This window comes from Trichosurus vulpecula, chromosome 2, assembly GCF_011100635.1.
Source record: "Trichosurus vulpecula isolate mTriVul1 chromosome 2, mTriVul1.pri, whole genome shotgun sequence".
Classification (NCBI taxonomy): domain Eukaryota; kingdom Metazoa; phylum Chordata; class Mammalia; order Diprotodontia; family Phalangeridae; genus Trichosurus; species Trichosurus vulpecula.
Genome location: NC_050574.1, coordinates 227395464 through 227421736, shown reverse-complemented (window position 1 = coordinate 227421736; position 26273 = coordinate 227395464). Strand labels below are relative to the sequence as shown.

The 26273-nt window shown below is 37.4% G+C and overlaps 1 protein-coding gene across 1 annotated transcript in view; it reads right to left on the bottom strand.

Moving 5' to 3' along the window:
• Positions 1-11923: 11923 nt before the first annotated feature.
• Positions 11924-26273, bottom strand: part of MAP3K20 (mitogen-activated protein kinase kinase kinase 20) — a 220847-nt gene continuing 206497 nt past the window's right edge. The window contains exons 18-20 of the mRNA XM_036742495.1: positions 25788-25862; positions 23302-23452; positions 11924-13018 (exon numbers count right to left, since the gene is read on the bottom strand). Coding sequence (XP_036598390.1) covers positions 12327-13018; positions 23302-23452; positions 25788-25862 — 918 coding nt within the window. The 3' untranslated portion in view covers positions 11924-12326. The remainder of the gene's footprint in view (positions 13019-23301; positions 23453-25787; positions 25863-26273) is intronic.

Genomic DNA, 26273 nt, shown 5'->3' with positions numbered 1-26273 from the left:
AATCAAGTCCTACTTGATCTTTTTTCCTCTTGATTTTTGGTATATAATTGTTCTTTCCATTTACTTTGCTGTGGTTACATGTATTGTTAATGTATTTTTGTTTGATTTGAAGATCTTTCCCACTCATTAATAGGCCCATGTGCCCTGCTTAAGTCACATGGAAGCCCAAGTTACCTGAAGCCTATGGTGGGAGGAACTTGCTGAATGAGTGGAACAGGAGGAGATGGAGTAGAAAGTTAGAGCAGTTAGAGCAGGAGGGTTGTGATACCCTCTGACTCTGAAGTGTATGTATACTCTGAGGTTAGAATTTTGCTTTGGGGCTCACTCATGGGAAGAGTGTTCATGAGATGAAAACAGATGAGACTCTGTGTAGCCGTTAAGGAGGCCCCCTGTCTTTGAAAAACCCAGATGTTGGTGCTTCTCTCTCTGGTGACTATGTATATCGCTTTTGGTCCGACAGCTGGAAGCCTGTCTGTTGAATTGTGTTAATTTTTGCTTGTAATTCCTGCTTGTAATGGTGACTATGTGTGTGAAGTTCAGGGTGCTGACTTTTCCCCCTGAACGAAGTGAATGATATATGTATATTTAATTAAAGTAAGATTGTAAGTCCCTTTAAGTTGCTTTCTTTCAGAAAAGCAGATCAAAGAACCTGTGCTAGTAGCCCTCCTGTGTGCTGGTGTTATTGTTCTTACACCCCCCACAGCAGCCGCTAGTAGTACATTAACAATACATTACTATGTACAATTATCCCACCTCTGCAATCTGGAAATTTCAAATAAAATAAAATCTTTTGGCCGTCCCTTCATACCAGAAAAGAAGTCTGAATTATTATGGTATTAAAAGATAAAATATGTTGATATTATACACTACTATGAAGATATTTTATATATTTCTGAGTTTTTAAACAGAACTTTTTCTGTGTCATCTTCTGGCTGTTGTGTATAGTCTGTGGCTTCTGCAAAACTACCCCAAAATTCCCATTTAATTTCTTATGCTGACCATGCAAAACCTCAATAGGGAAAGTCACCATGTGGAAAGTATAACAGTATATTATTTTCTTGGTTCTGCTTACTTCACTCTGGTTCACTTATTTCACTCTATATCAGTTCTTATAGATCTTTCCATACTTCTCTGAATTCATCACATACATCATTTCTTACAGCACAGTAATATTCCATTACTTTGGTGCATCACAGTTTGTTTAGCCATTCCCCAACTGATAGGCATCAACTTTGCTTGCAATGTTTAGCTATCACAAAAAGTGCTGCTATGAATATTTTTGCGTATATAGCGACTTTCTTCTCATCTGCGGCTTTCTTGGAGTTAGGGTTAGGTCTAGTAATGGAGTCTTTGGTTCAAAGGATATGGACATTTTAGTTAATTTATTTGCATAATTCTCAATTGCTTTCCAAAATGGTTCTGGCACTTTATAGCTCCACCAACAATGTACTAGTATGTTTATTATTCCAATACCCCTTCAACATTGACTACTGCTATTTTTTGACATTTTTGCCAATTTGCAGGATATGAGGTGAAATCTTAGGGCTATTGTATTTTTCTCATTATTATGTATTCATTTTAAAATTATTATTTGGAATATTTTTCATGTACTTGTAAATACTTTGCAGTTCTATTGAGAACTTTTGTTCGCATCCTTTTACTATTTATCTATCTATCTATCTATACATATACATACACATGCATGTATGTATATATATGTTTATATACTTTGTATCCCAAAATATTATCAGAAAAATTTGATAATATTTTCTCCCTTTTGATTACTTCCCTTCCTACCCATGATACATTAATTCTGTCTATGCAGAAGCTTTTCAGTTTCAAGTAATCAAAATCATCTATTTTATCTTTTATAATTGCCTCTATCTCTTGTTTGGTTAAGAATACATTTTGTAACTCAATTTTGTCATAGGCTCCTGGTCAACAATGGGTTTTGTCAAAAAGAATGTCTACAAAAATTACTTCAAATAAGATTTTTTGAATTGCTAGTTGATTTAATTCACTATGCTACTCTAGGCCCCAGTAACATAGCTGATTAAGGCCTGGCTGAATGACGTGTTTTGCCAAGAAACAGTTGTACATACAAATCACAAAATACTATGTTGCCCCCTGTATACAAAGATGATGATTACTAGGCCATACTCTTTGAGTATTTTTTTTCCTCCAGTAGAATTAATGAACTTGTAGTGATCCATCAATTCCTTTTTGTCCATATGGAACCAATGGTGATTTTGAAAGATGGCTGCCTAGGGTTCAGATTATCGATAAAAATCAACATATGACACTTTGGAGTTGTGATGACATCACATTAAATTTACCAGAGGGTTTTTTTTTTAAAACATTCTTTAGATTTTCCCCACATTGATAGAGTTAGGCTGGTGGCTCTGGCACTCTCCACCTCTTTTGTCAGCTTAAACGTGAGGATGGTGATAAAAATGATAAACAAAACTTGCTTCTAAGATCAACTGAAATTACTTCTAGCTCCATAGACCCACCACTGTCAATGGCAAAGGGAAACATCAAATGGCATTTTCTTGAAGAATGGAAGGCCTCTGTAATTATTTCTGTACAGATCTAAATACAGTATGTATTTAGATACAACGGTGATTATGACTGACCCAAAACCATTCCTAGAAAATGGATTTTCAGTTCAGTTTTCCTCATCTCTAAGATAGGGCTGGGAAGGGAGTGTTAAGATATGTAAGGAACTGAAAGTCCAGAGAAGTTACATTGAATGCAGCCCAGGAGTACTGAGGAGAAACTATGATCTTTAGGTGCTAGTTCATTTATTTTAGATTGAGCCTGTGATTTCACTGGTACAGGGGACTGCCAGTAAGGTAATTTCCTCTACCAGTGCAAATGGAAACATACTCTATAATTTCTAGTCTCAGAAAGTCTCCTGGAGCACCGAGAGGATAAGTCATTAGCCTATGGTCATATCATCTGTATGTATCAGAAGCAGAAGTTGAACCCAGTCTTCCTGACAGACGCCAAGGCTCTCCTCTAACCACTATACCACTCTGCCTCTCAAATGACCAGCCTGTATTAAAGTATTTTGTAATTTGTACCCAATTATCATACTTTCACATTGAACTTGTTTCCTTTCCCTTTCTGGCCCCATTCCCCTACCTCTCCTTGAGGGCTGTAAGCAGAATGTCACCCACCCCTTCTGATGCTTCAGAAACTTTAAGCAGATAAACTTTTGCTCAAATTTTTAATAGCTGAGACCTAGCAGAGGATTTTTCATCAGCAGCGGCTGCCATGTGATTGTTTTTAGTTTTAATAAGAGTGATCAATACCATCAGCTCCCCCTTTAAATGCTAATGAATGCTTTAACACAGCAGATGTGGACATACAGTACACTGCAGATTAAAATTAGGCACAAAATTAAATTGCTTACACACAGCAGAGGAGTCAGTTTGGACATCTTGATAATCAGCCCCAGCCAGCTGACGAATCATGCATTGTCAGTACCACCAACACACATTCTCCCCCGAAAATCTCAGTCAGATCAGGCATATTCTGGTGAAATAGGGACCCTGCATCCCAGGGGCTTACTGAACCAGACTTCAAGAAAGCAAACCTTTCTATATCAGGTATGTCCTGGTCACAGGTCACACATCAAGTCAATGGGATGCTACAACCTGGAGGGAGGATCTCTGGGAGCGAGGGGTCCATCATTTTACTTTCATTTACAAAAACAAACAAAAAACCAACTGTGGTCTGGTGGGGAAAGAAAACCAAGAACTTGCAATCACACAAATCCACAGCAGATGAAGTTTGCATGTGAAGCTTTAACCAACAGCTTTCTTATCTAATTATCATTCATTCATTCCCCAAATATTAAGGACCTACCGAAATAATAATACACATAGTAATAATTCATGTTTATGTAATATTTTAAGCTTTGTAAAGTATTGTCCTTTTTTCTGAACACAGTAGGTATTTAATAAATTATGGTTGACTGAGTGATTAATTTTCCTACTTTCACAGCTAAGGAAACGATGGGTCAGAGAAGCTAAATGATTTGGCCAATGGTCACATGATAACTAAGGTTCAGAGTATCTGACCTGAAACAAAGTTAGGATCCTTTCCTCTGCGTCGGGATACCCCTCAATTTGCAAGGCTTTTTGCTAGATACTAAATGACCTAAAAAAGGAATGTAAGAGCATAGGAAACAGTGGAATAAACTTGGAAGTCAGAGGATGTCCAAATAAATCAGAGTGTAAATGTTTTTAAGATTTCAGAAAAGGAAGACATCAATACCCAAGGGAGTCACTGAGAAAAGAAAACCTTATTGAGGACTTTCTTTGACATCTCCAGTCAAAAAGTTTTCCTCTCTCTCAGGCCTGACATTTCACTGGTTTCATCTCAATGATGCACTTATTATGTATAATGTGAATTATATTTATCTATGTGCCCAATCCCACTATTGGACCCCAAAGCTCTACCGGGCAGGGACCCAAATTTCTTTTGTCATCTCTCACAACACTTAGCCCAGTGAAGGGTACACAGTAAGCACTTAATAAATGTCTGTTGCATCAAAAGGATAGGAATTGGCTGGGAGAATAGGTAGGATTTGGAAAGGTGGAAGAAGGGGATATCATTGGTACTCTATTCACTAAAAGGAAGCATGACTCTCAGTCTGTTCTGTTCTGAATTAAGTAGGAACACTTTTTCTTCTTGACACAAGAATTTGTCTAATTTTGTCCATTCTCTCCTGCATTTGTTCTTCTTAGTTATGGGACATAACAATAAAATCCTAAAAAGTCTCTAATACCTGCTAATTCTTGTTATGGAGTAAAAAAAAACCCTTTCCTAGATTTGATGATCTCATATTTTTTTTTCTCTAAGAGGTAAATAGGCATCTTTAAGGAACTTGGCCCCATCTCATGTTATCCTTCATTGCCAGGCATACTGACTTAATTGAAGTTGTTCAAATCCAGTGAGAACTTGTGATAGTTTGTTACCTGTGTGAATAGTGTCTCTGTAATTTGTTATTTCAGTGATGTCAGTCCTGGAAAAACTGCCAGACTCAAAATTTATGGTTCCTTACTGATAATGGCAAAATTGATGCCAGTAACAAATATATACTTTAGAAACTCTGGACTAGAAAACTAGTTTAGCTGGATTAGGTCACACAACCAGTAAAATGGAGGATTAGAGATTTTCTCTGATTTTCTTGATCTCTTAGACCAAGTTAAGAATTATGTGCAAGAGATAAAGCAATTTCAGCTGTCTCCATGGTCTAAAACACCAAGAACAGCAATGAAGCAACAACCCTATGAACCAACAAAAGAGAATGTTAATCCCTTATCCTTACCACACTCACTCAGCATCCCCTCCTCCGATAGCCACCATGCTCTTGCAGGCCTACACAAACTGACCTACAGAATTGCAATAGAACTCAAATTTGCTCCACCTGCCCTCCAGCCTTTCTCCCCGAATAGTAGAAAATTAAAAAGCAAAAGTCTTCTCTGGCTGAGGCTGCTTCATGGCAGCACTCTGTGCTACAACAGAACTCAGCCAGAGAACTGAGGAACAGAGGGGACAGAGGCAGGATGCCAGTGTGTGTGGATCCACCAGTCCTGAAGCAAAGGGGACTAATAGCCAACTGGGGCCAGTTCTGTCCCCCCAGAAGTCATTTGTGGCAGAGTCAAATACTGGTAAAACATGAATTTCCTACTGTAAGAGGAGCCTGGGAGACCTTTGAGTCCCCAGACCTTAGGAACTTTCATTAAAGGGAAAGGAGTCAGAAAGTGAATGATAGGGAAATAGAAGGGAGAATAGACTGAAATTATCAAAGATCTCAGGAGGAAGAAAATCCAGTTAAAGCTCTTGAGAACAAGGAGATAAAACAACATGGAAAATATTATTAACACAAGAAAAAGTGGCCTATAGATTATCTAAATGAGTTCACACATTTATGAATACATATTGTGAGACAAAGGAAAATAAATCTTTGTCTGATGAGGCAGAGGGCTCTGTGGGTCCTTAAAAAAACATGGAACCACAAAAGTAGAATTTGTGACCTCCACAGCAGAAATTGCCAAAATTAAAATGATGATGATAACAACAAAAACAGCAACTCATATCTGTAGAGGCAAACCTCACCAGATAAAAGAGAAAAAAAGGAATAGGAATGCAGACACATAAAAGTGAATGACAATCTAGAAAAAGTGAAGCAAAAAGCAATAACATTAAAAACAAACCAACCATGATCTCTATATAAACAAAACATAATTGATCTTGAAGATGGGGTACTTAGAGACAATTTAAGAACTATACATATCCTAGAACAGAAATGTCAGGCTAACTCTGCAGCCTATCAAGTGTAGCCCAAACTAGATTAAAATGTAATTGGGAAATATTTAACAAAATAAATAAAAGTACAATAGATCATAGATAATGTTAATAGGTCAATAGTCTACAGGGACCATTTTGTTGAATTTGGTGGCTCAGTTTCTGTTTGAGTTTGACAGCACAGTTCTAGAATACCATTTTTCTTATAAGAGGTATAGTAGAGTAGAGAGTGCTGAATCAGATGACTTAGGTTTTAATTCTGACTGTTACCTATTACCCACGTGATTTTGGGCAGATCACTTAATGTCACAGTTTTCCCATCGTTAAAATGGGGACATTGAACTAGTTGATAAAAAGTCCTGTCCTGCTCTAAATCTATGATTCCAATCTTCCCAGTCATTATTGATCCATCACTCATACAAACTCCTAACATGTTGTCCAGAGTTCTTTTATATGTGTGTACTAACCTAAATAATATTTATTTGTGTCCCTGGACTATCTCCCTACTGGATTATAAACTCCTCATTGTAGGGAGTATATTTTATTTATTTCTTCAAGTACTTACATCAAAGGAGACAATTTATATAAAGTTCTTTTAAACTTTAAAACAGGGATTCTCAAACTTTTTTGTGTGTCATGGACTCTTTGGGAAGTCTGATAAAGCCCATGCCCCCCTCCTCAGAATAATGTTTTAAAATGTATAAAACAAAATACATAAGGTAACAAAGGAAACCAATTATATTGAAAGATAGTTACCAAAACTTCTTTTTTTAATCAAGTTCATAGATTTGAGGTTAAAAAAACTCTTCTTTAAAGTGCCATATGAATGTCAGTTATTATTAGAGCATAGCAAGATGGTAATAAATGTTCCCAGAATGACCGAATTGATCATTTAGTTTGATGGAAATAATCAGGGTTGCCCATCCCAAAGTTGACAAACATCTCTTTCAACATGGCAAGTATAACTTGGCCAGATACTAGTGAACAAGCATTATGAAAAAAATTAATCAACTCCATTATATCACCTTAAGGTCAGGCAATGGAGTGCAAATACTGTTACTTCTCAACTGGCAGTATATAGTCCATTAAGTATATCCCCATGATTTATCACATTCATATCAATTTTAGATGCTATTAGAGGCACTCCTCTATGTTCATCTATTGTCCTAACCTTCTGTTACTTTTAAGTAGGACAGTGATTATCTATTAAGGAATATTCCAATTCCTCTGAGGCTAGAACCTATGACACCAGGAGACAGACAGACAGATAGGTAGATAGATAGATAGATAGATAGATAGATAGATGATATATAGATAGATGGATAGATAGATGATAGATAAATGATATATAGATAGATAGATGATACATAGATGGATAGATAGATCATAGATGGATAGATGATAGATGGATAGATAGATCATAGATGGATAGATGATAGATGGATAGATAGATGATAGATAAATGATATATAGATAGATGATACATAGATAGATGGATAGATAGATGATAGATAAATGACATATAGATAGATGATACATAGATGGATAGATAGATGATAGATTTATAGGTAATAGATGGATAGATAGATGATAGCTAGATGGAGGATAGATATATAGACAGACAGGATAGATGGATAGATAGATAGATAGATAGATAGATAGATAGATAGATAGATAGATAATATACACATATCCTTCATTTAAGATTAAGGTCATTGGCCCTGTTTGAGTCCAGAAGGCACTCTCATTTCATCTTTGCTGAAATATTTAACCCGTTCTCTGTTGCAGGGCCTCCCTATTGCCTCTAGGATAAAATCCTATCTAAAAGTCTTTACAGTCTGGCTCTAACCTGTTGTTAAGAACCGATCTCACCTGACCACAGATACACTCAACCTTCCATCCAAATTGGCCTACTTCAGGGTTGTTGTGAAGGTCACATGCAATCATGGATACTAAAGCACTTTGCAAATCTAAAAGGGCTATATAAATGCCAGTTATTAATTACTATTATTATTAGCCTACTATCACTGGGTCTCGAGCATGCTGATGACTTCTACTGTACTCCTGCTGAGCTCATGCAAAGTTTATAGAGCAAGACAAGAGGCTGCTAGTAAATGGTAAACAACTGGGCTTCCCTTCCCTCACACTCAGGTCACCTCCTCCAAAAGTTCACAGCCACACTTTTAAGTTTAATCTGTATTGTCAACACTTTGACACTTTCTTATGTCTTGACCAGTGATGCCAAACTCAAATAGAAATGGGGACCACTAAACCTTACATAAGAACCCCTACAGGTACATATTGACTTAGAAAACCACATATTGACATTATCTATGTTTATAGTATTTTTATTTACTTTGTTAAATATTTCCCGATCGCATTTTAATATGGTTCTTCCCCTCTGGAGTTGGCAGCTATGTGTTTGACACCACTGGGCTAGATCCAACAAAACAAGTTAAGTCCTGATTTGTAGATTGCCAATTTCTGAGGTGGAAATGCTCATATGGAAGTTTGTAACAATAGCTTTCCCAAGCCACTCAGAGCTGGCTCCAGCACACCCTTGGGCTGACTTGCTGTTGCACATATTCGGCATTTCATCTCTCACCACTTCGTTACACAAGCTACGCCCACATGCCTGAAAAGCTCTCTCTTCTTTCTGCGCTGTAGAATCTTTCAGATCCTGGCTTACGTGACATCTCCTATGAGGAGGTTTTTCCCGATCCCTAGTTATTAGAGAGAGACTCCTTCCCCCAGTTAAATCTCTTTATCTATATTTTGTAGGTATTTATCTGTGTATGTGTTGTTTCCCCTAGTAGAATAAATCAATCAACAAGCATTTATTAGCTGGCTTCTATGTGCTGCTAAATATTGTGCTTGCCACTGAGGATAAAGACAAACCTAAAATAATCCCTGCTCTCTAGAAGCCTACACATATTCAAGTTATCTCCCCCAAGAGAATATAAGCTCCTTTCAGTTTTTTTTTTTGCTTTTTTATACTTAGTGCTTGGCACATGATAATTCATTAAGTACTTGTTGAACTAAATTGCATCATCTTTCCGCAGGGTAGCCAGGTGGCACAGTAGATAGGGTGCCAGTCCTGGAGTCAGGAAGATTCATTTTCCTGAGTTCAAATCCGGCCTCAGACACTTCCTAGCTGTGTGACTCTGGGCAAGTCACTTAACCCTGTTTGCCTCAGTTTCCTCAACTCTAAAATGAGAAGGAAATGGCAAAGCACTCCATTATCTCTGCCAAGAAAACCCCAAACGGGGTCACAGAGAGTTGGATATGGCTGAAACAACTGAACAATAACAAACTAATCTTCCTGCAAAGCCCAGTTTAGGTACCCCTTCCTTTATGAAGCCAGCTGAAAGTGATCTCTCTGTATTCCACTTTTCTGAGGGTATCTTCTCTCTCTCTCTGTCTCTGTCTCTCTCTCTGTCTCTCTCTCTCTCTGTCTCTGTCTCTCTCTCTGTCTCTCTCTCTCTCTCTCTGTCTCTCTCTCTCTCTCTCTGTCTCTTTCTCTCTCTGTCTCTCTCTCTCTTTCTCTGTACAGAGCTTGGCACAGTGCCTGACACATGACAGGCACTTGATAAATACTTGTTGACTGACTGTCCTCAATGTTCTACTTATTTGTACATGTGTCAATTTCCCTGACTCCCTGACTCCCCCGCCCCAGTAGATCATTAGCTCCTTTAGGGAAAAGATCTTTTTCATCTTTGAGTAACTTTTGTCCCAAAGCCAGGGCAGCCATTGTCTTCACGAGGGGAGAGTTTAATATCAATGGGCTTTGGGAGAGGGGTTCCATTTGCATTCCTGAACCTATTATGATACCTTACTTAATAAATATGTGTTGCATTGAGTTTTCAAGTTCATTAACCCAATGTAACAAGTATATTTATTAAATACTTAATTACATATAAGGCATGGTGCTAGGTGCTAAGGGTACAAAGACAAAACAGGGAGAAAATGGTCCTTGTCCTCAAGGTTCCTACTTTTTCCTAGGAGGTAGCAGAAGGAGATAAAATACGTAAAGAACTAAGGAGTAAGAAGGGAGCCTTAACCATTGGGAGGATCAGGAAAAAGCTTTCCCTAACCACTAACCCAAGAGCTGATCCTTGAAGGAAGCTGAGGAGTCTAACAGCCAGAGGAGTGAGGAGTGGATTCATTCCAAGCATGGAGGACAGACAGCTTGTGCAAAGGCATCATTGGGGAAGGCATCTTTATCACTTGTATAGGAGCAGAAGTGCCCCTTAAGAAGTAAATCTACTGTACCATCATAACATGAAACCTTGGCTTAGTATACTTTCCTTCTAGCCTTGAGCTATAATTGAAAAGGACCTCAGTGATCATCTAATTCAACCATTTCCTTTTACCAATGAGGAAGCTGAGTCCCAGGAAGTTATGTAACATATTTAATGGGATCAAAGATCTAGAGCTGGAAAGGACCTAGTGAGTCCAATCCATCATTATACATAGCCATGGCTACTGAAGCACAGAAGGGTTCAGAGATTTGCCCAAGGTCACACAGGTAGTAACAGAGGAAGGATTTGAACCCAGGTCTTCTGGCTCCAGAGCCAAGGTTGTTTTCACTATGCCACATTGAATTCTATATATATAACTCGCCCAGTATTGTTTATTTTGTTTATTGTATTTCTCATGAATAGCAATAACCACAAATAAGATGTTGCTAAATTGTCATTGCTAAATCAAGGTAAAGTAGATTGATCAGCTGCCTCTGTAAATAAAGGTAAGATTTCCTGTAATCTTCGTCTTAATTCCCTTCAACTTATTCCTAAACAAACTGTAGGCTCCTCAGAATAAGATTCCCTTCCTGGGGCCCCAAATACTATACTGCAGCCGGACTGCTACTCTGGGAAGATGCACGCATACTCTGACGATGACTGGTTTCTATTAAAAGAGCAGCATGTCATTGGGATTTCCATAAGTCATTAAGAAAACTGTGTAGAGTAAAAGGATATTGATATGCTAGGCTACTGATTCCTGAGTGGGAACCCCAAATATCTGGGAATCAATACCAGCTTATTTGCCTGGCTTCTCTGGTTTGTAAAATGTTAAGAATTGTGTATTTATGATGTCAGTACTCCGGCAGCTCCTGTCCATTGTCTTGTAGGCAGCTTCCTCCCACCTCCACACTCCACCCATGCACTCCACCCCTCTACCCCCAGCTGCTTCCAGTCTTGTTGCTGCAAGGCTTGTATTTACTGTCTTGCTCAAGTAAGGATGTTAGTAATTTTAAATTTCTCAGCTTCCAGCTTGTGACGTTGCTGCCCTGCTTTCTGTCTCTTTTCTTTTATGTCGAAATTTCTTAGATTCTAAGAAGTCTCATCATGGTGTTCCCAATGCCACCCCCCCCCCCCGCCCCCCGCCCCGCCCAACTTGGTAAAATGCAGAAAATAATATTCAAGAGAAAAGATCTGTCAGTTTGGAGCTTGGAAGAAATGTCCAATTTCCTGAGTAATTTAAATCTTTGGTTTCTGATAAATCTCAATGAATGGGATCATGGGCATGAGCCATAGTAAGGTTGGTGACTTTTCTTTATTCTGGCAGGCTACTGTCCATAATAAAAACACAGATACATGACTAAAATAAATACTAATAAAAACTTTAATGAGATTATAAGTATTTTCAAAGTAATTTGATTTTTTTTAAATAGGAGGGGCAAATGGTAATATTTTTTCCTCTGAACGGCAAATGTTAATTCAGAAAAAAAAATAGAGTGAAGAATTCTCCTTGATCTTCAAGCCAGAAGCTATCCACATTTCTCCCACCTCCCCGCTCTGCAAAGGAGGATAATGTTTGGTGACTGAGATCCACAGATTTGCTCCTGGTTTGACCACCGTCTCTGGAATAGGTGGCATCCCATTCCCCTTTCCCTTTCCCAAGGCTAACATACTGTTGAGGTTTTTAAATAAAAGTACAGTTGAAGGCACCACGTGAGCAAAATCCATTACAAAGACTAGAAAATGAAATCGGCTAACTATGCATCAAAAATTTCTCCGGCCTCGATAGGCTCCTCTAGATCTTTCTTTATTAGTTTTAATGGGAACAGGCCGGCGAGGTTTTTTGTGATATTCTACTTTTGTCCATCCACCTTCACTAACTTTGCTTTCATCTTCATTTGCTTTTGAGTCATTTTCCATGTTCACAGGCATCCCTGGGATGGTCCTCGGTTGATGGATGTTATTTGGGTTCTTTTTGGAGTCCTGTGACTGATGGGGACTGATTGCTGATTGAGAGACTCTAAAGAATTTCCCAGAGTATCTTTCTGCTGAAGGAGCAGAGTGCTGGCTTTTCCCACTATATCTTCCCTTGGGGGAAGAATTGAGGGAAACACTCCCTCTATTAGATTTATTCCTGCTTCTCCCTGAATACTGACCCCTTTCTGAAGAGGTATCTGAATGAATGCTAGAAATACCACTGTCCCTGGAGTTTAGATGCAGTGAAGAGAAGTTTTTAGTCAATCCATATTGAGTAGGAGATGAACTTCGGGAATGATTTATAGGTGTGATTTGGTAATGCTTAATGGGTGTTCTTTGGACAGCAGCAGCATAGGAAGCTTGATTATGAAGGTAGGGTAACCCAGCAGTAATAGGATTGCTCTGAGAACGTTGAAAGGGAGAAGGATTGGAAGCAATTTGTCGCATCCTCAGGGTATTTAACCATTGACAGTCTGTATCTGCAAAAGAAATGGAATTGAAACTCGTAAGCTATTGCGATGTTGCATTCCTGATTTATAAGAATTTTTAAGAATAATTCAAACCTACTGGAAACCATTTTACCTCCAGATGTTGAAAAATAACCTACCATTCAAATCACCCCTCCTTAAAACATTAATTCTAAGTATGAAGGTATTCTGGTATAAGTTATCTTTTTGAGATGTCACCCTTTTATATGGAGCAGTATATTGCTGAGTTATATTTGCTTTGCTCATAGCTCTAAGAGCTATAATTACTTTGACTCAGAGTTCTGAGATAAGTTGCTAAATTTTGAATGTGACATGTCATGGCATATTAGAGAGATATGGATACTGGAGCTGTTATATTATTATGAGACAAAATGTAATTTATTTGATTATTGACAGAAGACAAGAATTTGGTAACTATAGGCTGAGGTGAAATCATTTGCAGAGAAGTCTCAGAGTTTGAACTCAGAAAGAGGACAGCGAGAGGTGAAAGCACAGATTTCATACCTACATAAGCTAAGCTGGAAGCTGAAAGTAACAGATGTTACAGCTGCTATTGAGGAGTCATTCTACAGGATCAGAGGAACAGCTAACATGCAGAAAATCAAAGAAGTTACCCAATGGATCAGCTAGTTTGGCTGAGATGTCATGTCTAGTGAAGTGTTATTTGTGCACAGAATGGATGGACTCAAGCTTGGCAGTGGAAACATCTGTTAAATATGCAAGCCAAGTTTATCAAGGAACTTGTATAGACATTTTCTGAGATGGAAAGAGGACACCAAAGTTTATAGTTCCACAGTTGTGAGCTACCCTGAGTACATGAGTTTTTCCACTCATATGCTACCTTGGAAGGTCTCTATAAATAGATACCTACCCTCCTCTCCAGATACTGAATGCATTGACTGGAGAGTATGACTCAGATTTATATATGGATTGTGATGTATTTATTTGATTTAAAGTGAGCACCTGACATATTAGCATAAGTTCTTTTGCTTGAGTCTAAAGAAATGTATTGGTTAACTAAATGTTATGTTTAACATCTCAAAGTGTTGCCATTGTCTGTAGCTGGTTTGTGGGAAGGGCAATGCACTGGTCAGGGCACTAAGGTGACTAGGGGAAGTACATTCCCCCAAACAGGGTTAGCTCTAGGATCTTGAGGAAGTTTGAGTATAGCTACACTTTGGGAATCTAGACCTGCCAGTCTACAACTCCCTAGACCTAGGGAGGTTGGAGTGAGTGAGCCAGTTGAGAGAGTGAGTAGGTGTGTGAGTGGCCACTCAGGGCCACTTATACAGGGTTATAATGCAATAATAATAATAGTAACCAATGTTTTAATGATTAATTGTTAATCATTAATAATTATATTAATTACTAACATTTAAAATATTAATTAATATTATTAATAATTATAATAAACACTATTATAATACTCCAGTGCATTGATATAGCAATATGCTAACCATCAGCCCAATATTATAGAAGACTATCTCAAATGAAATCACACGTGTAAAGTGTTTTGCAAATCTTAAATATCATTAGTATTATCATCATTACTCCTCTTTCTTCTCCTAATGATAATAATAATAATGCATAGGCCATTTAAAACAAATGTGCTCATAAAATGTTGGTGACCAAAAGGCACCCTGCATGTAAGGATTTCAAAGTTTTTGGCCAGTGGCCACTTTTCAGATTCAAAGAGCTTTTTTTTTTTTTTTTTTTTTTTTTGGTGGAGGTGTTATAGAAAAGAAAGAAAAAGACTTCGAACTGAGGTAGCATAGAATGACCTTTATGGTACCTCTGAGGTGTGATCCTGTCCATCGAAGACTCAACTGCAAACATGGAATCATTTGTAGAGATTAAGTCACTCTGTCGGAGATGCTACTCAGGGAGCATTTTGCTATGACAGACTCCTAGAACCTGAGACTTCAAGGACACCTCAGCAGTTATCTAAGCCTTCTTATATACCTGAGCAGGAATCTTCTTTACCACATTCCTGTTCAGCAGCAAACCATTCCCTTCTTGTGAATTTCCACCAAGGGGAAACTCATTTCCTCCTGAGGAAGCCTTTTGGTCAGCTCTAATTGTTAGGTTAATTTTTTCTTACACTGAATGGACAAGGGTGTCTTTGTCATTTCCAGACATTAATCCTATTTTTGCCTCCTGGGGTAAAATAAAACATGTCTACAGATAGTTGAAGATATTCTCATCTTGGCTCATCTCAGCTTGTTAATGCCCTTCCTAAAATGTAGTGCCCCAAACTGGATTCAATTCAACAAATATTTATTTGGCACCTACTATATGCAAGGCATTGGAGGCTTTTCCGCCCCAAAGAATATAAGTTCCCCAAATTTTGGGGTTGTTTTGTTTTTGTCTTGATCTCCTCAGCTTAGGATAATTTATGTCATATAGTGGGTGCTTAATATATGTGAGGAATTGAGAGGAATTAAAGGAACTATGCATAGCACTGTGGCCTCCAGATGGGGGTCTGATCAGGGTAGAGCATAGACATATAATGCCCTTGTTCTGGGCATGATAATCTTATTAATTCCATCTAAGATCACATTAACCTTTTTGGCTGTCATGTCCTAGTGTTGACTCATATTAAGTTAGTACTCAGGTAAAACATCCAGGTTTTTTTTTACATGAATACTTGTCTAGCTTTGATTCTTTCATACTATACTCTTCATTGATCTTTTGGGAATGTAATTGTAGAATTTTACATTTATCATTATTACAATTTCATCTTATTACATTTGATTCAATATTTTAGGATTCTAAGGTGTTTTTGAATACACATTTTGTCATGTAATATATTTTTGTGGTTTCTAAATTTGATGATTGACTCATTGATCAAGATCTCAACCAGAATAGGGTCAAAGAGCTCTGTGATAATCCTCTAGGGACATCACTCCAGACTGAAATTGTTTCTTTAATTATCACTCACTGGATCCAGCCATTTGACTAGTTCCGGACCTACTTGACAATAGTCTCACCTATCCCATACTCTCTATCTTGTCCACAAGGATATCCTATAACACTTTATCTCATGTTGAAATCCTGGTGTTCTATCTCTATGTTATTTTCTTAATCTGCCAGTCTAGTAATCCTTTTAAAGAGGAAATTTTGTTAGTCTGGTCTGACTTGTATTTGATAAACTTATGCAGGCTTGTAGCCATCATCAAGTCATTTTTGAAATTCTAAAAAGTCATCCAGCTAATAAGACATTCTAGAATTTTTCCAACTGTCAAAGTAAAGGAATGTTGAGCTCACTCACTCTAGTTTGAAGACTTTACCTTTTTCTCTTACTGAAGACTGGAGCAACACTAGTCTACCTGTCATCTCAAAGCTTCTCTCCCAGTCCTCATAAGTGTTTTTTTTTTATGAGATCACCAATAATTATACCTGCAAATTCTTTCAGTATCCTGGGATGTAGTCCACTGGGGCCTAGGGTCCCCATTCATTGAAGGCAGATAGATGCCTACCTACAATTTTCTTGTTTACATCATATTTCTATTGTTAGCCATTTTTGTTCCAGTATTTTCCAGTGGAAGGGCAGGATTGTGCAGAGGATGCCATGACATAGTGGAGTGAAGAAGGCCTGGGCTCAAGTCTGGGAGATCATCTAACCTCTTGGTATCTTCAAGCAACTCTCTACAGCTATAAGTTTCAATGAAGGTTCTAATCTGCCTTTGTAGAGGAAATTCCTCATTGGGAGCTCAATATACTTATGAAATTATGGGTCTGGTTAAAAAAAAATCTCAGTACAAAGGTTACATATTACATGGTCTCCTTTTTTTTTGTTACGACTTTGGTTATTCAGCTTGTGAGGGTGTGTTTCCTTTTACCTACATTGCTCCCCACTCCCAACCCCTCATCCTCTCCACCTATCCTTCAAGCTCTAGCTCAAACTCTACCTCTTCAATTCATTGACATATTTGATCTTTGTTTTTTCTGCTACCCTGTGACAATTAGAAAGGAAACATAGGACAGTTTTGGAAGTCATGAGGTCTAGCTTGGCTCCTCCACTGATTCTAAGTATCATCTTGAAAAATCACTCAATCTTTTTGGCCCTTAGTTTCTTCATCTACACAATAAGTTGTTGTTGAGTTTTTTTTCAGTTATGTCCAACTCTTCATGACCCCATTTGGGGTTTTCTTGGCAGAGACCCTGAAGTAGTTTGCCATTTCCTTCTCCAGCTCATTTTACAGATGAGTAAATAAGGCAAACAGGATTAAGTGACTTGCCCAAGGTCACACAGCTAGTAAGGGTCTGAGGCCATATTTGAACTCAGAAAGAGGAGTCTTTCTGATGGTAAGCCCAGTGCTCCATGCACCATGGCGCCACCTAGCTGCCCTGTACAATAAGTAGGTTAGACTCAGTGCTTTCAAAGAATCCTTAAAATTTTATAATTAAGAGTCTAGAAATCATGACTCTGAAAATTTAATGAATTGTTCTACATTTGTTCCTTGTGTGTATGCTTTGTCTCCTCAATCAACACCGAAGCTCTCTGAGAGGAGAGGCCGTGTCTTATTCTTCCTAAGATTCCGCCATAACACCTAGCCTAGGCACTGGCCCCAGGTGAGGTATTCAAGTGAGAACTCATTGATGAGTCCATTCATTGAATTGAGGTTAGGAATCAAACTTTCTTCTGTTGTTTCTTTTTGAGTCAATTCTTAAATCTATCAAGGGGTCATTTCCCTGAGATGCTGAGGTTGCAGGATCTCTCCTGAAGAAAGGTCAAAACTGGCTTGGAAATGCTGAAGCATTTGCTGTACATTTGCTCCTTATGTTTTCTTTAAAGAGCAAATGGCACACATCTTATTCTTGGAAATTGTTAGGTCTTCCATGACTATTCCTCTGGGGGTATTTAGGGACTTCCTGGAGTGGTAGATGAGAACACACTGGAAAAATATGGCTCAGGCCCTGATGTACCTGTGTTCTTATGGTTGGGAATGGGCAAGAAAAACCACGTTTCTGTACTGTACTTCATGCCACCTGGAGGACTTTCCTTTGTTAAGATATTTTCATTCTGAGAGAAACATTCCTTCTAGCTATTTTTTTTTTAGTTGAGAAAGAAAAGAATTAATTCCTGAGATTTTTTTTTCTTCCTTACCTTAATGCCTGCACCACAGTGCCCAACATTCCTGAGTCCTCCCTGCCTGTTGCGACTGATTCCACCCATCATTCAGCCCATTCTTGGCCTTTGAAACACTCAGCCTCAGGAGAAGAATCTACCATGCCTTCCTATTTTTATTCTCAGGCCTCCTGTTGGAACCATGAGTTTCTGTTATTTGTGTGTAATAGAAGACACTTCACCCTGGGGTCTCACCCAGATAATTTTTATAAGCTACAACTCAATTATTCCTTCTCTTACTCACCCATATGCTAAAGAAGGAAGAAAAAAAATTCAGGCACATGCAGTAGCCTTTGTTCAGAATATAAAAAAAACAACTTGAATCCTTCTCAGTGAGCAAACAAAGGCAGAGAAACCTGGAATGGGTGCTTATTATCCCGACCTGCCTTGGCTTTGGTGTCATTGCCAAGTTATTATATTGCCTCCCCACTTTTTTTCCCTTACCTTCAAAATATGGGTAACGTTAATTATTAACTAATCTTGGGAGGAGTGCTTATGACTCCAGGGGTTGAAGGAAGAGAATTTATAGAGATGGAGTTGATAAAAACCACTTGTAGGTGAAATACAAATTGTAGGTATGTTTCAAAATTTGAAATCCAAATGGCAAATTTCATTTTCATCAGAAATGAATCTGGTGAAGCTCTATTTATGGATCTTGCCAGGAAGGCTTGACCTTTTTTTTTTTTAAAGCTTCAAAAATCACTTTGTATCTATTGATTTATCTATTGAAGGCAGATGACAAAATTTAATCTCATTTTTCATATCTCTCTCTCTCTCTCTCTCTCTCTTTTTCTGTCTATCTACCTATCTGATCATTTTATTGTACTATGCAAGTACTGTATTCTGAAGATATATTCTTTAGAAATTATATACATCACATCATCTGATTTCTGTATACAGCATTTTATGGTTATAAAGTACTTTAAATACAGATTTCATTTGAACCTAGGTGACAGGTTGTGCACTATGTACACTATGCACAATGATGACCATTTTGTAGAAGAAGAAACATTCAGAGAGGTTAAGTAACTTCCTAAGTGTCTCAAAGACTCATAGATTCAAAGATTTGGAAGGATTCTTAGAGATCATCTAATCCAATCTCCTCTTTTTGCATATGAGGAAGCTGAGGCCCACTGAGGTCACACAGCTTGCCCAAAGTCACTCATCTACTAAATGGAAGAATTGTTATCAGACCTCAGGTCTTCTTATGTCTAGCCCATTACTTACTATCACACAATCTTGCTGCTCTCAAAGCATTATTTAATTCTCCTTAGGATGGAGGATAAATGGCTTCAGATGTTGTTATACATATTATTTGTCTTTATTGCATATTTGTTTTATTAAGAAGCTGTAAAATAAAATTTTTATTTTCTGATATATTTTTACAGATTTAATTTTACACACATACACCTGTTTGTCTCTAATGATAACCGTCTTTAGGGTGGGGAAAAAAGTGGGGGGGAAGGGGATAAAAAGAAATTTGCATGATAATTTGTATATTTGGAGAGAATAGCAAGTTGTACACAGTAGATCTCCAGTTTCATGTGTAATCATATTTTTTATTATACTTTGTTGAGGAAGTGCTTGTTTTGTTCCATGAATTGAAAATAAAATAAATTTTTATAAAATAAATTACATTATGAGTGTTGGAGAACAGGGGATTTCCAGAGCCATGCTGCTCTTAAATTCTATGAGGTTTTTTAGATCCTAAAGCAGGGGTGTGCTGCTAAATGTTCTAACAAGAGGCTTTCTAAAATGTATGCACATGACACACTTTTAAGTTTAATCTGCAGTATTAACATTTTCTCCATTCTTTTCTTAAGTCTAGAAAATCAATGAAACAATAAATCAAGGCTTGGTTTATATGTTTTGCCAATTTCCAGGATGTAAATGCTTATACTGAAAATTTGGAGATGAACCCTCCAGCATTACCCTTTCCCTGAAGGGAAATTTAAGTAGAAATAGGTAATTGAACTTATCTGTAGCAGCTTTAGAAGTTGCCTATTTTTAAAGTGAGAGAAATTCACTTGTATTCCAAGAATTCCAATTCAACTTTCTGTCCTAAAGTAGTATTGTCAAGGAAAACGAGAATTTCTGCTATTGTCATTCAGTGCCAAATCATGAACAAAACATGTGTACAGGTATGTGTATATATGTACACATGTATGTATATACAAATATATATGTTTATTGTGTATATATATGTCAATAATGATATAAACACTTATGGTTTTTACCAATATCTATCTCTATTTCCCTCCTCCTAAATAAAAGCTATAATTAATATATATACACATGCATATGTACATATATATATACATACACACATATATCAATACACACATCTGTATCTATCTCTGATTCTGTTTCTATCACCTATTTATCTCTATGTATCTATTGATCTCTATCCATCATTATATCAATCTATGTCTATTTCTATTAAACTCTATTGATCTCTCTCTATCAATTTATATCATCTATTTATCTACATCTTTCTCCATGAAGTAACTGCCTTACATCGTGGAAATGTCTTGGCTTTAAAAGACAGGCAAGCAAGCAAGCATTCAATTCCATTTACTGAGGGTTTGTCTCAATACGTCTTCACTCTTGTACCAACTGGCTTGTTTAATGAATATCTGAATTTATGGGATTTTGGCTAATTAGAGCAATTTTCTTTTAAGCCTGAGTGTGCACTATTTGAAAATGTCTCTCCTTTCTCTTATGTAAGGTGCTCAATCCTGTAAGTAGAATGCTTCTTTAGCCTCCTTTAGTGGAACCTGTATATTTGTTCCCTTGTCTTTTATATGTGGGTCAAATTTTGAATTAAAAACTAAAAATTAGGCAGGCTAAACTTTTTGTTTTTTATTTTTTGGTAGGGAAGAAGGAGCCAATATCAATGATCCTAGCCAAGACAGGTACTTCTCTACATACGTGTTTTGAACTGACTACTTATTTTTTAGGGTGGACTCATATGTTTATCTAAAAGAGGTGAATATGGATTATATTTTCTTAATAACTTGGAAACTTTGTGTTTCTCAAGGTTTCAAAATACTGAACAAGTATATAAAATTCATTTATATATGTACATATGTATATTCACACATATACACACACATATTATATATACACACATACACATATACTAGCAACTATTATGCTGTCTTGAACATATCTCCTTATTTTTCACCTTTGTCCTTCTGCTCAACTTTCAATGTACGCCATCACTTATTGTCCTCCTCTTTTACTTCATGTCTTTTCCTTTTCTTTCCCTCTTTTCTTTTTGACACTCAGTAATAGAAATTAAGACTAATGGAGTTGCTTTTGACACAGTAAAAGTTACAAAATGATCATACCCTCTGACCTAATAAGTCCATTGTTGGGAATATACCCTGAAAGTGTTATCAAGACAAGAAAAAGTTATCTATACAAAGATTTTCATAGTAGTATTTCATGTGATGGCAAAAAACAAACAAAGAAACAACCCAGCAACCCTAGAAACAACTTAAATACTCAACAATTAGAGAATGGTTAAATACATTATGGTAATAAATGTAATGAAATGATATAATGCAATTAAGGTGATCAGGAAGGAGAGGTATACAAAGAAATCTGGAAAGGGCTAAATAATGGAAGGCAAAAAAAAGTAAAGTCACAAGAATGGATTACATACTTGCTCTATCCAGGAAGAAGGAAAAAAAAAGTGAATAAAAATGAACAAACAGAGTTCTGATTAGAAGTTAGAGTGATTTTTAAAAGTTTATGATACTTTAGGCACTGAAATTAATTTAAATGTAAATAGTTACTAAGCAAGTTTAGTTGGTTGTATTAATTTTCCATGTGCATTTTACAATAAAGCATTAAAAAAAGAGACGGTTTTTGTATTACGCAGTTAGATGGCACAGTGGAAGAGTGCTGGGCCTGAAGTCAGGAAGACCCATCTTTCTGGGTTCAAATCTGGCCTCAGACCCTTACTGGCTGTGTAATCCTGGGTAAGTCACTTAACCCCATTTGCCTCAGTTTCCTCATCTATAAACCGAGCTGGAGAAGGAAATAGCAAACCACTCCAGTATCTTGGCTAAGAAAACCCCCAATGGGGTCACGAAGAGTTGGGAACAACTGAACAACAACGACAAAAACAATAAATCCTAAGAAAGCATTCTGTGAGTCAAAAAAAAAAAGGCTGGTATTCTTGAATATGCGTTCATTCCTACTTGTGCATGCACAGCATAAATGCATCATCTGTGTGAGTACTTCATGGAGAACTTTTAAATTACAGTTTTTATTGTAGTTTTTCATGGTTCCTATGCTTGTTTACACAAAGTAGTAACACAATCTAGTTTAGTGAGTATTTGATTTGAAGTCAGAGGATTTAGATTCTAATCTTAGCTTTTTTACTTAGATAAGCAAGATATCTAGCAAATCATTTTACCTTCCTTGGTCTCCATTTACTCAGTAGAAAAATGAGGGTGTTGGATAATGTCTAATTTTTCTGGCACTTTAAATTCTGCAATTCTCTATTTCTGCAGCTATTTAGTGAAATTTAATTATTATGCCTTCATGCCTATTTATTATTTCTCATTATTTGATGTTTTATTGATAGGCTCTGAACAGAAGTTCACATCTATAACTCCCTTTATTTCTTATCTATCGGATAAATATTCTAGAAAATAAGAATTGACGGTTGTTAAGCTTTTTGAAGTTTGGAGATGCTAATACAAACATTATCTCACTTCTATAGGTATTATTATCCCTACCTTATAGATAAGAAAACTGAGGCCCATGGTCACAGAACTAATAAATATCACAGGGGGTGTCTAAACTTAGATCTTCCTGACACCCAGGTCCAGTGGTGAATCTGCTATGCTCTACTTCCTCATAAGGAAGCTTTGATTTATTGGAAAAGGGTCTAGACCTGTGACTTCATTGGTAGAGGGAAGGGGACAGGGAATAAGCATTTATTAAGCACCTACTATATGCCAGGCCCAATGAGAGTGTGGGAGGGAAATAAGTCCCTCCCACACGCTCACTGTACAGATGAGGAAACTGAGGCCCATAGAGGTCAATCTATGATCTTAGGTATGATCTATTTCTTTTGGGGGGCTCTATCTTACCCCAACTATCTAGTTTACAAATCCTGACTTACTTGAGTTAGATCTGCTTCCAGCATTGCCCTCCGAGTTGGCAAATGACGTCTGAATTACAAGCTTCACTGCCTTTACTTCATCTATAGGCTTCATTTTGCTCCACTGAATTGATTGGACATGTTTACTACTTTTTGGAGATCTAACATCGCTCTGTTAAAAAAAAACAAACAAGGAGATAAAAAAAGCAAAACCCAACAAACACATACAAAGCAAGATTATACAATTAGAGGGAAAGAAAACAATTGTGTCTTGCTACTGAATTTTTCCTTTTGGGAACACTGTATAGGCATTAGGTAGGAAATTTCTATCCCCTTTTAATTTAGTTTTCTCCCCACTCCCTTTATTCTAGCATCTTATTGGTTTAAAAAGATTCTGCTTTCATTGTCCTTTTAACCACAGGAGGTGAAAATACTTCCCACCCAAAGAGCTATCCAAAAGTGGAATGGCTGACCTTGGCAATTAGGGGTTCCTAATGACACCCCCCTCCTTGATCTCTCCCTGGACAAGCTGGAAGTCTTTAAGCAAAGGCTTATTGGGAGTGTTGTAAAAGTAATTGTTGTTCAAGTATGGGGTAGGTCTAGATGGCTTCTAAGATCAGAGACCAAAACACTCAATATTGATGTCAATGAGGATGCCTCCACAGAAGCCACCAATCCATGTAGATTAAGGTGTCTTTCTGGGATCTTTCATCAATGCAAAGAAAACTGTAAGCTTAAGAACTGTAATGCATTAAGAAATCTGTTGAAATGATGCTATATTGATAAGTAAAAACAAAAGGGGATATGGTTTATATAAAGGAAGGAGAAAAAAAATGTCCCACGTGGAATTTAGAACAAATGAGAGGAAGAGAAGATGAAGGTCATTTGGTCCCCATTGGCTGGTTGGTTGGTTGGTTGTTATCCTTCGTTCTCAAAGCCACTGACCATTTACCTCAGGCTGAAGTCGGTCCTTCCCTAGCTGAAGTTCCAACCGAACAAGAGGTTTTGAATGCCATTAGGCTCCTTTCATGTGGCAAAGCACCTGGTGCTTATTCTATTCCAGCTGAGATTTGCTAATACAAAAGTTGACTGAAATTTTCCAGGTTATATGGCAAGAGGAAATTATCCCCCAAGAGTTCAAGGATGCCTCCATTGTCCATCTCTATAAAGGTCTCCACTATTACTAGGTGAGGGAAAGAGACTTTACAATTATCCCTTCCACATCATGACTTTCCCCATCACGGTTTCGATATATCATGGGTCAGCATAAGAAATTAAATGGAAATTTTTTGAGGAGTGACATGCAAATATCAGCAGATGACACAGAAAAAGTTTATAAACCCAGAAATGTATAATATATGTATATATATCACTACATAATATCAACATATTTTATCTTTGAATATCATAAAAATTCAGACTTCTTCTCTGGTATGAAGGGAGGACCAAAAAACTTTACATGGATTTTCCAGATCGTGGACCCTATACCCCTAGCCCCTATGATGTAGAAGGGATAACTGTGTTTGCAAAATTTGAAAATCCAATCACTAGGATTGGCTTCTTATTTGTGGAGAGATCATTAAGTCTTAACAGCCTAGGCAGAAGAGCTTTGGGGGGAAAGGAGCCCCTTTGCTCTGCATTTGTGCTCATCAAGCAACATTCTGTTACTGTAGCACTGGTAAGGGGTTTACTCTGACTGAAAGGCGTGAATATTTAGTCACCAGAAAGATGAAAATTTGTCCCCTGATGAAAGTCAGTTCTATGTGAGTTTGGGTACTGTTTGCTGGTTTCTTTGAATCTTCTATCTTATCCAGGCTGGAGGCATGACTCTATTGGGATCACCATGGAAGCTTGGATCTGCTCCATTTCTGACCCAGGCTGGGTGCCCCTTCTTAGGCCCCACTCACAAGGTGGATACTTGAGCAGTTTCAACCCTGCCGCAGCTCAAAACTTGAGATTAAGGATCCACTGGCCTCAGCCTCCTCAGCAGTGGGAATTATAGGCATGGGCCTCTTTTTCCAGGGTTTCACCACCCTGAGATTGGCTACTGATCAGAGATATGGATTTCCAAGAATAAGTCAAGAATGAACCAAAGCATAGAACAAATACTGGATTATAAGGATTTCGTTAAGGTGTAGGCACTCATGACATACAGACTAGGACAGGCTGTCAAACTTTCTCCACCTTATAATAAACCACTACTGGAAAGTAAAACTCAAAGGACAGCACATTATCCAGCTTCACTTGCCTTCACCAACCTGCCAATTTAACTTTAACCTCCTACCCATGATTCTCCATCAAAATGCCTTTGTGATAATTATATTTCTCTATATAAATTCATCTAGATTCTCCTACTAATCTAGGGCAGAGAATATGTTACTCTTTGATAGATACCACTCAAGGGCCCAAATACTTCTTATGTATCATATACCACATAGCCACTTAGCAAACAACTGCTAATTAATGGATATTGAACGAATCATTTCCCTTTTCTCTCCCACACTTACCTCATATGTTACAATGTATTCAACAGTCTGATTTGGAACAATTCCCACAATCCACTTTTCCATTACAAATGGTGGCTGAAAAGAAAACAGTCTATAATTGTAACAGATTTTTTTTTTCAGAATGACCTTCTAAACTACCTTTCCTATTACTCAGGCTGTGTCCATCAGGTTATGATTTGGATTATTTCCCACATCAGATTTATATTTGTTTTGTATGTTTTGTACATAGTTACCTATATACACTTTTCCTCTCCAGTTAGACATAAGCTCTCTGAGGATAGAGACTTTTGCTTTCATCTTTGTAGCTCCAGTCCCCAGTACACAAAAGGTAACATAATTACAAAACCATTAGAATGTAGGCTCCTTGAAGGCAGGGACTGTCTTTTGCCTCTTTTTGTATCCCCAGTGCTTAGTGCAGTGCCTGGCACATAATATATTAATAAATATTTATTGAATGAATGAATGAATGCTTGTTGATTAATAATA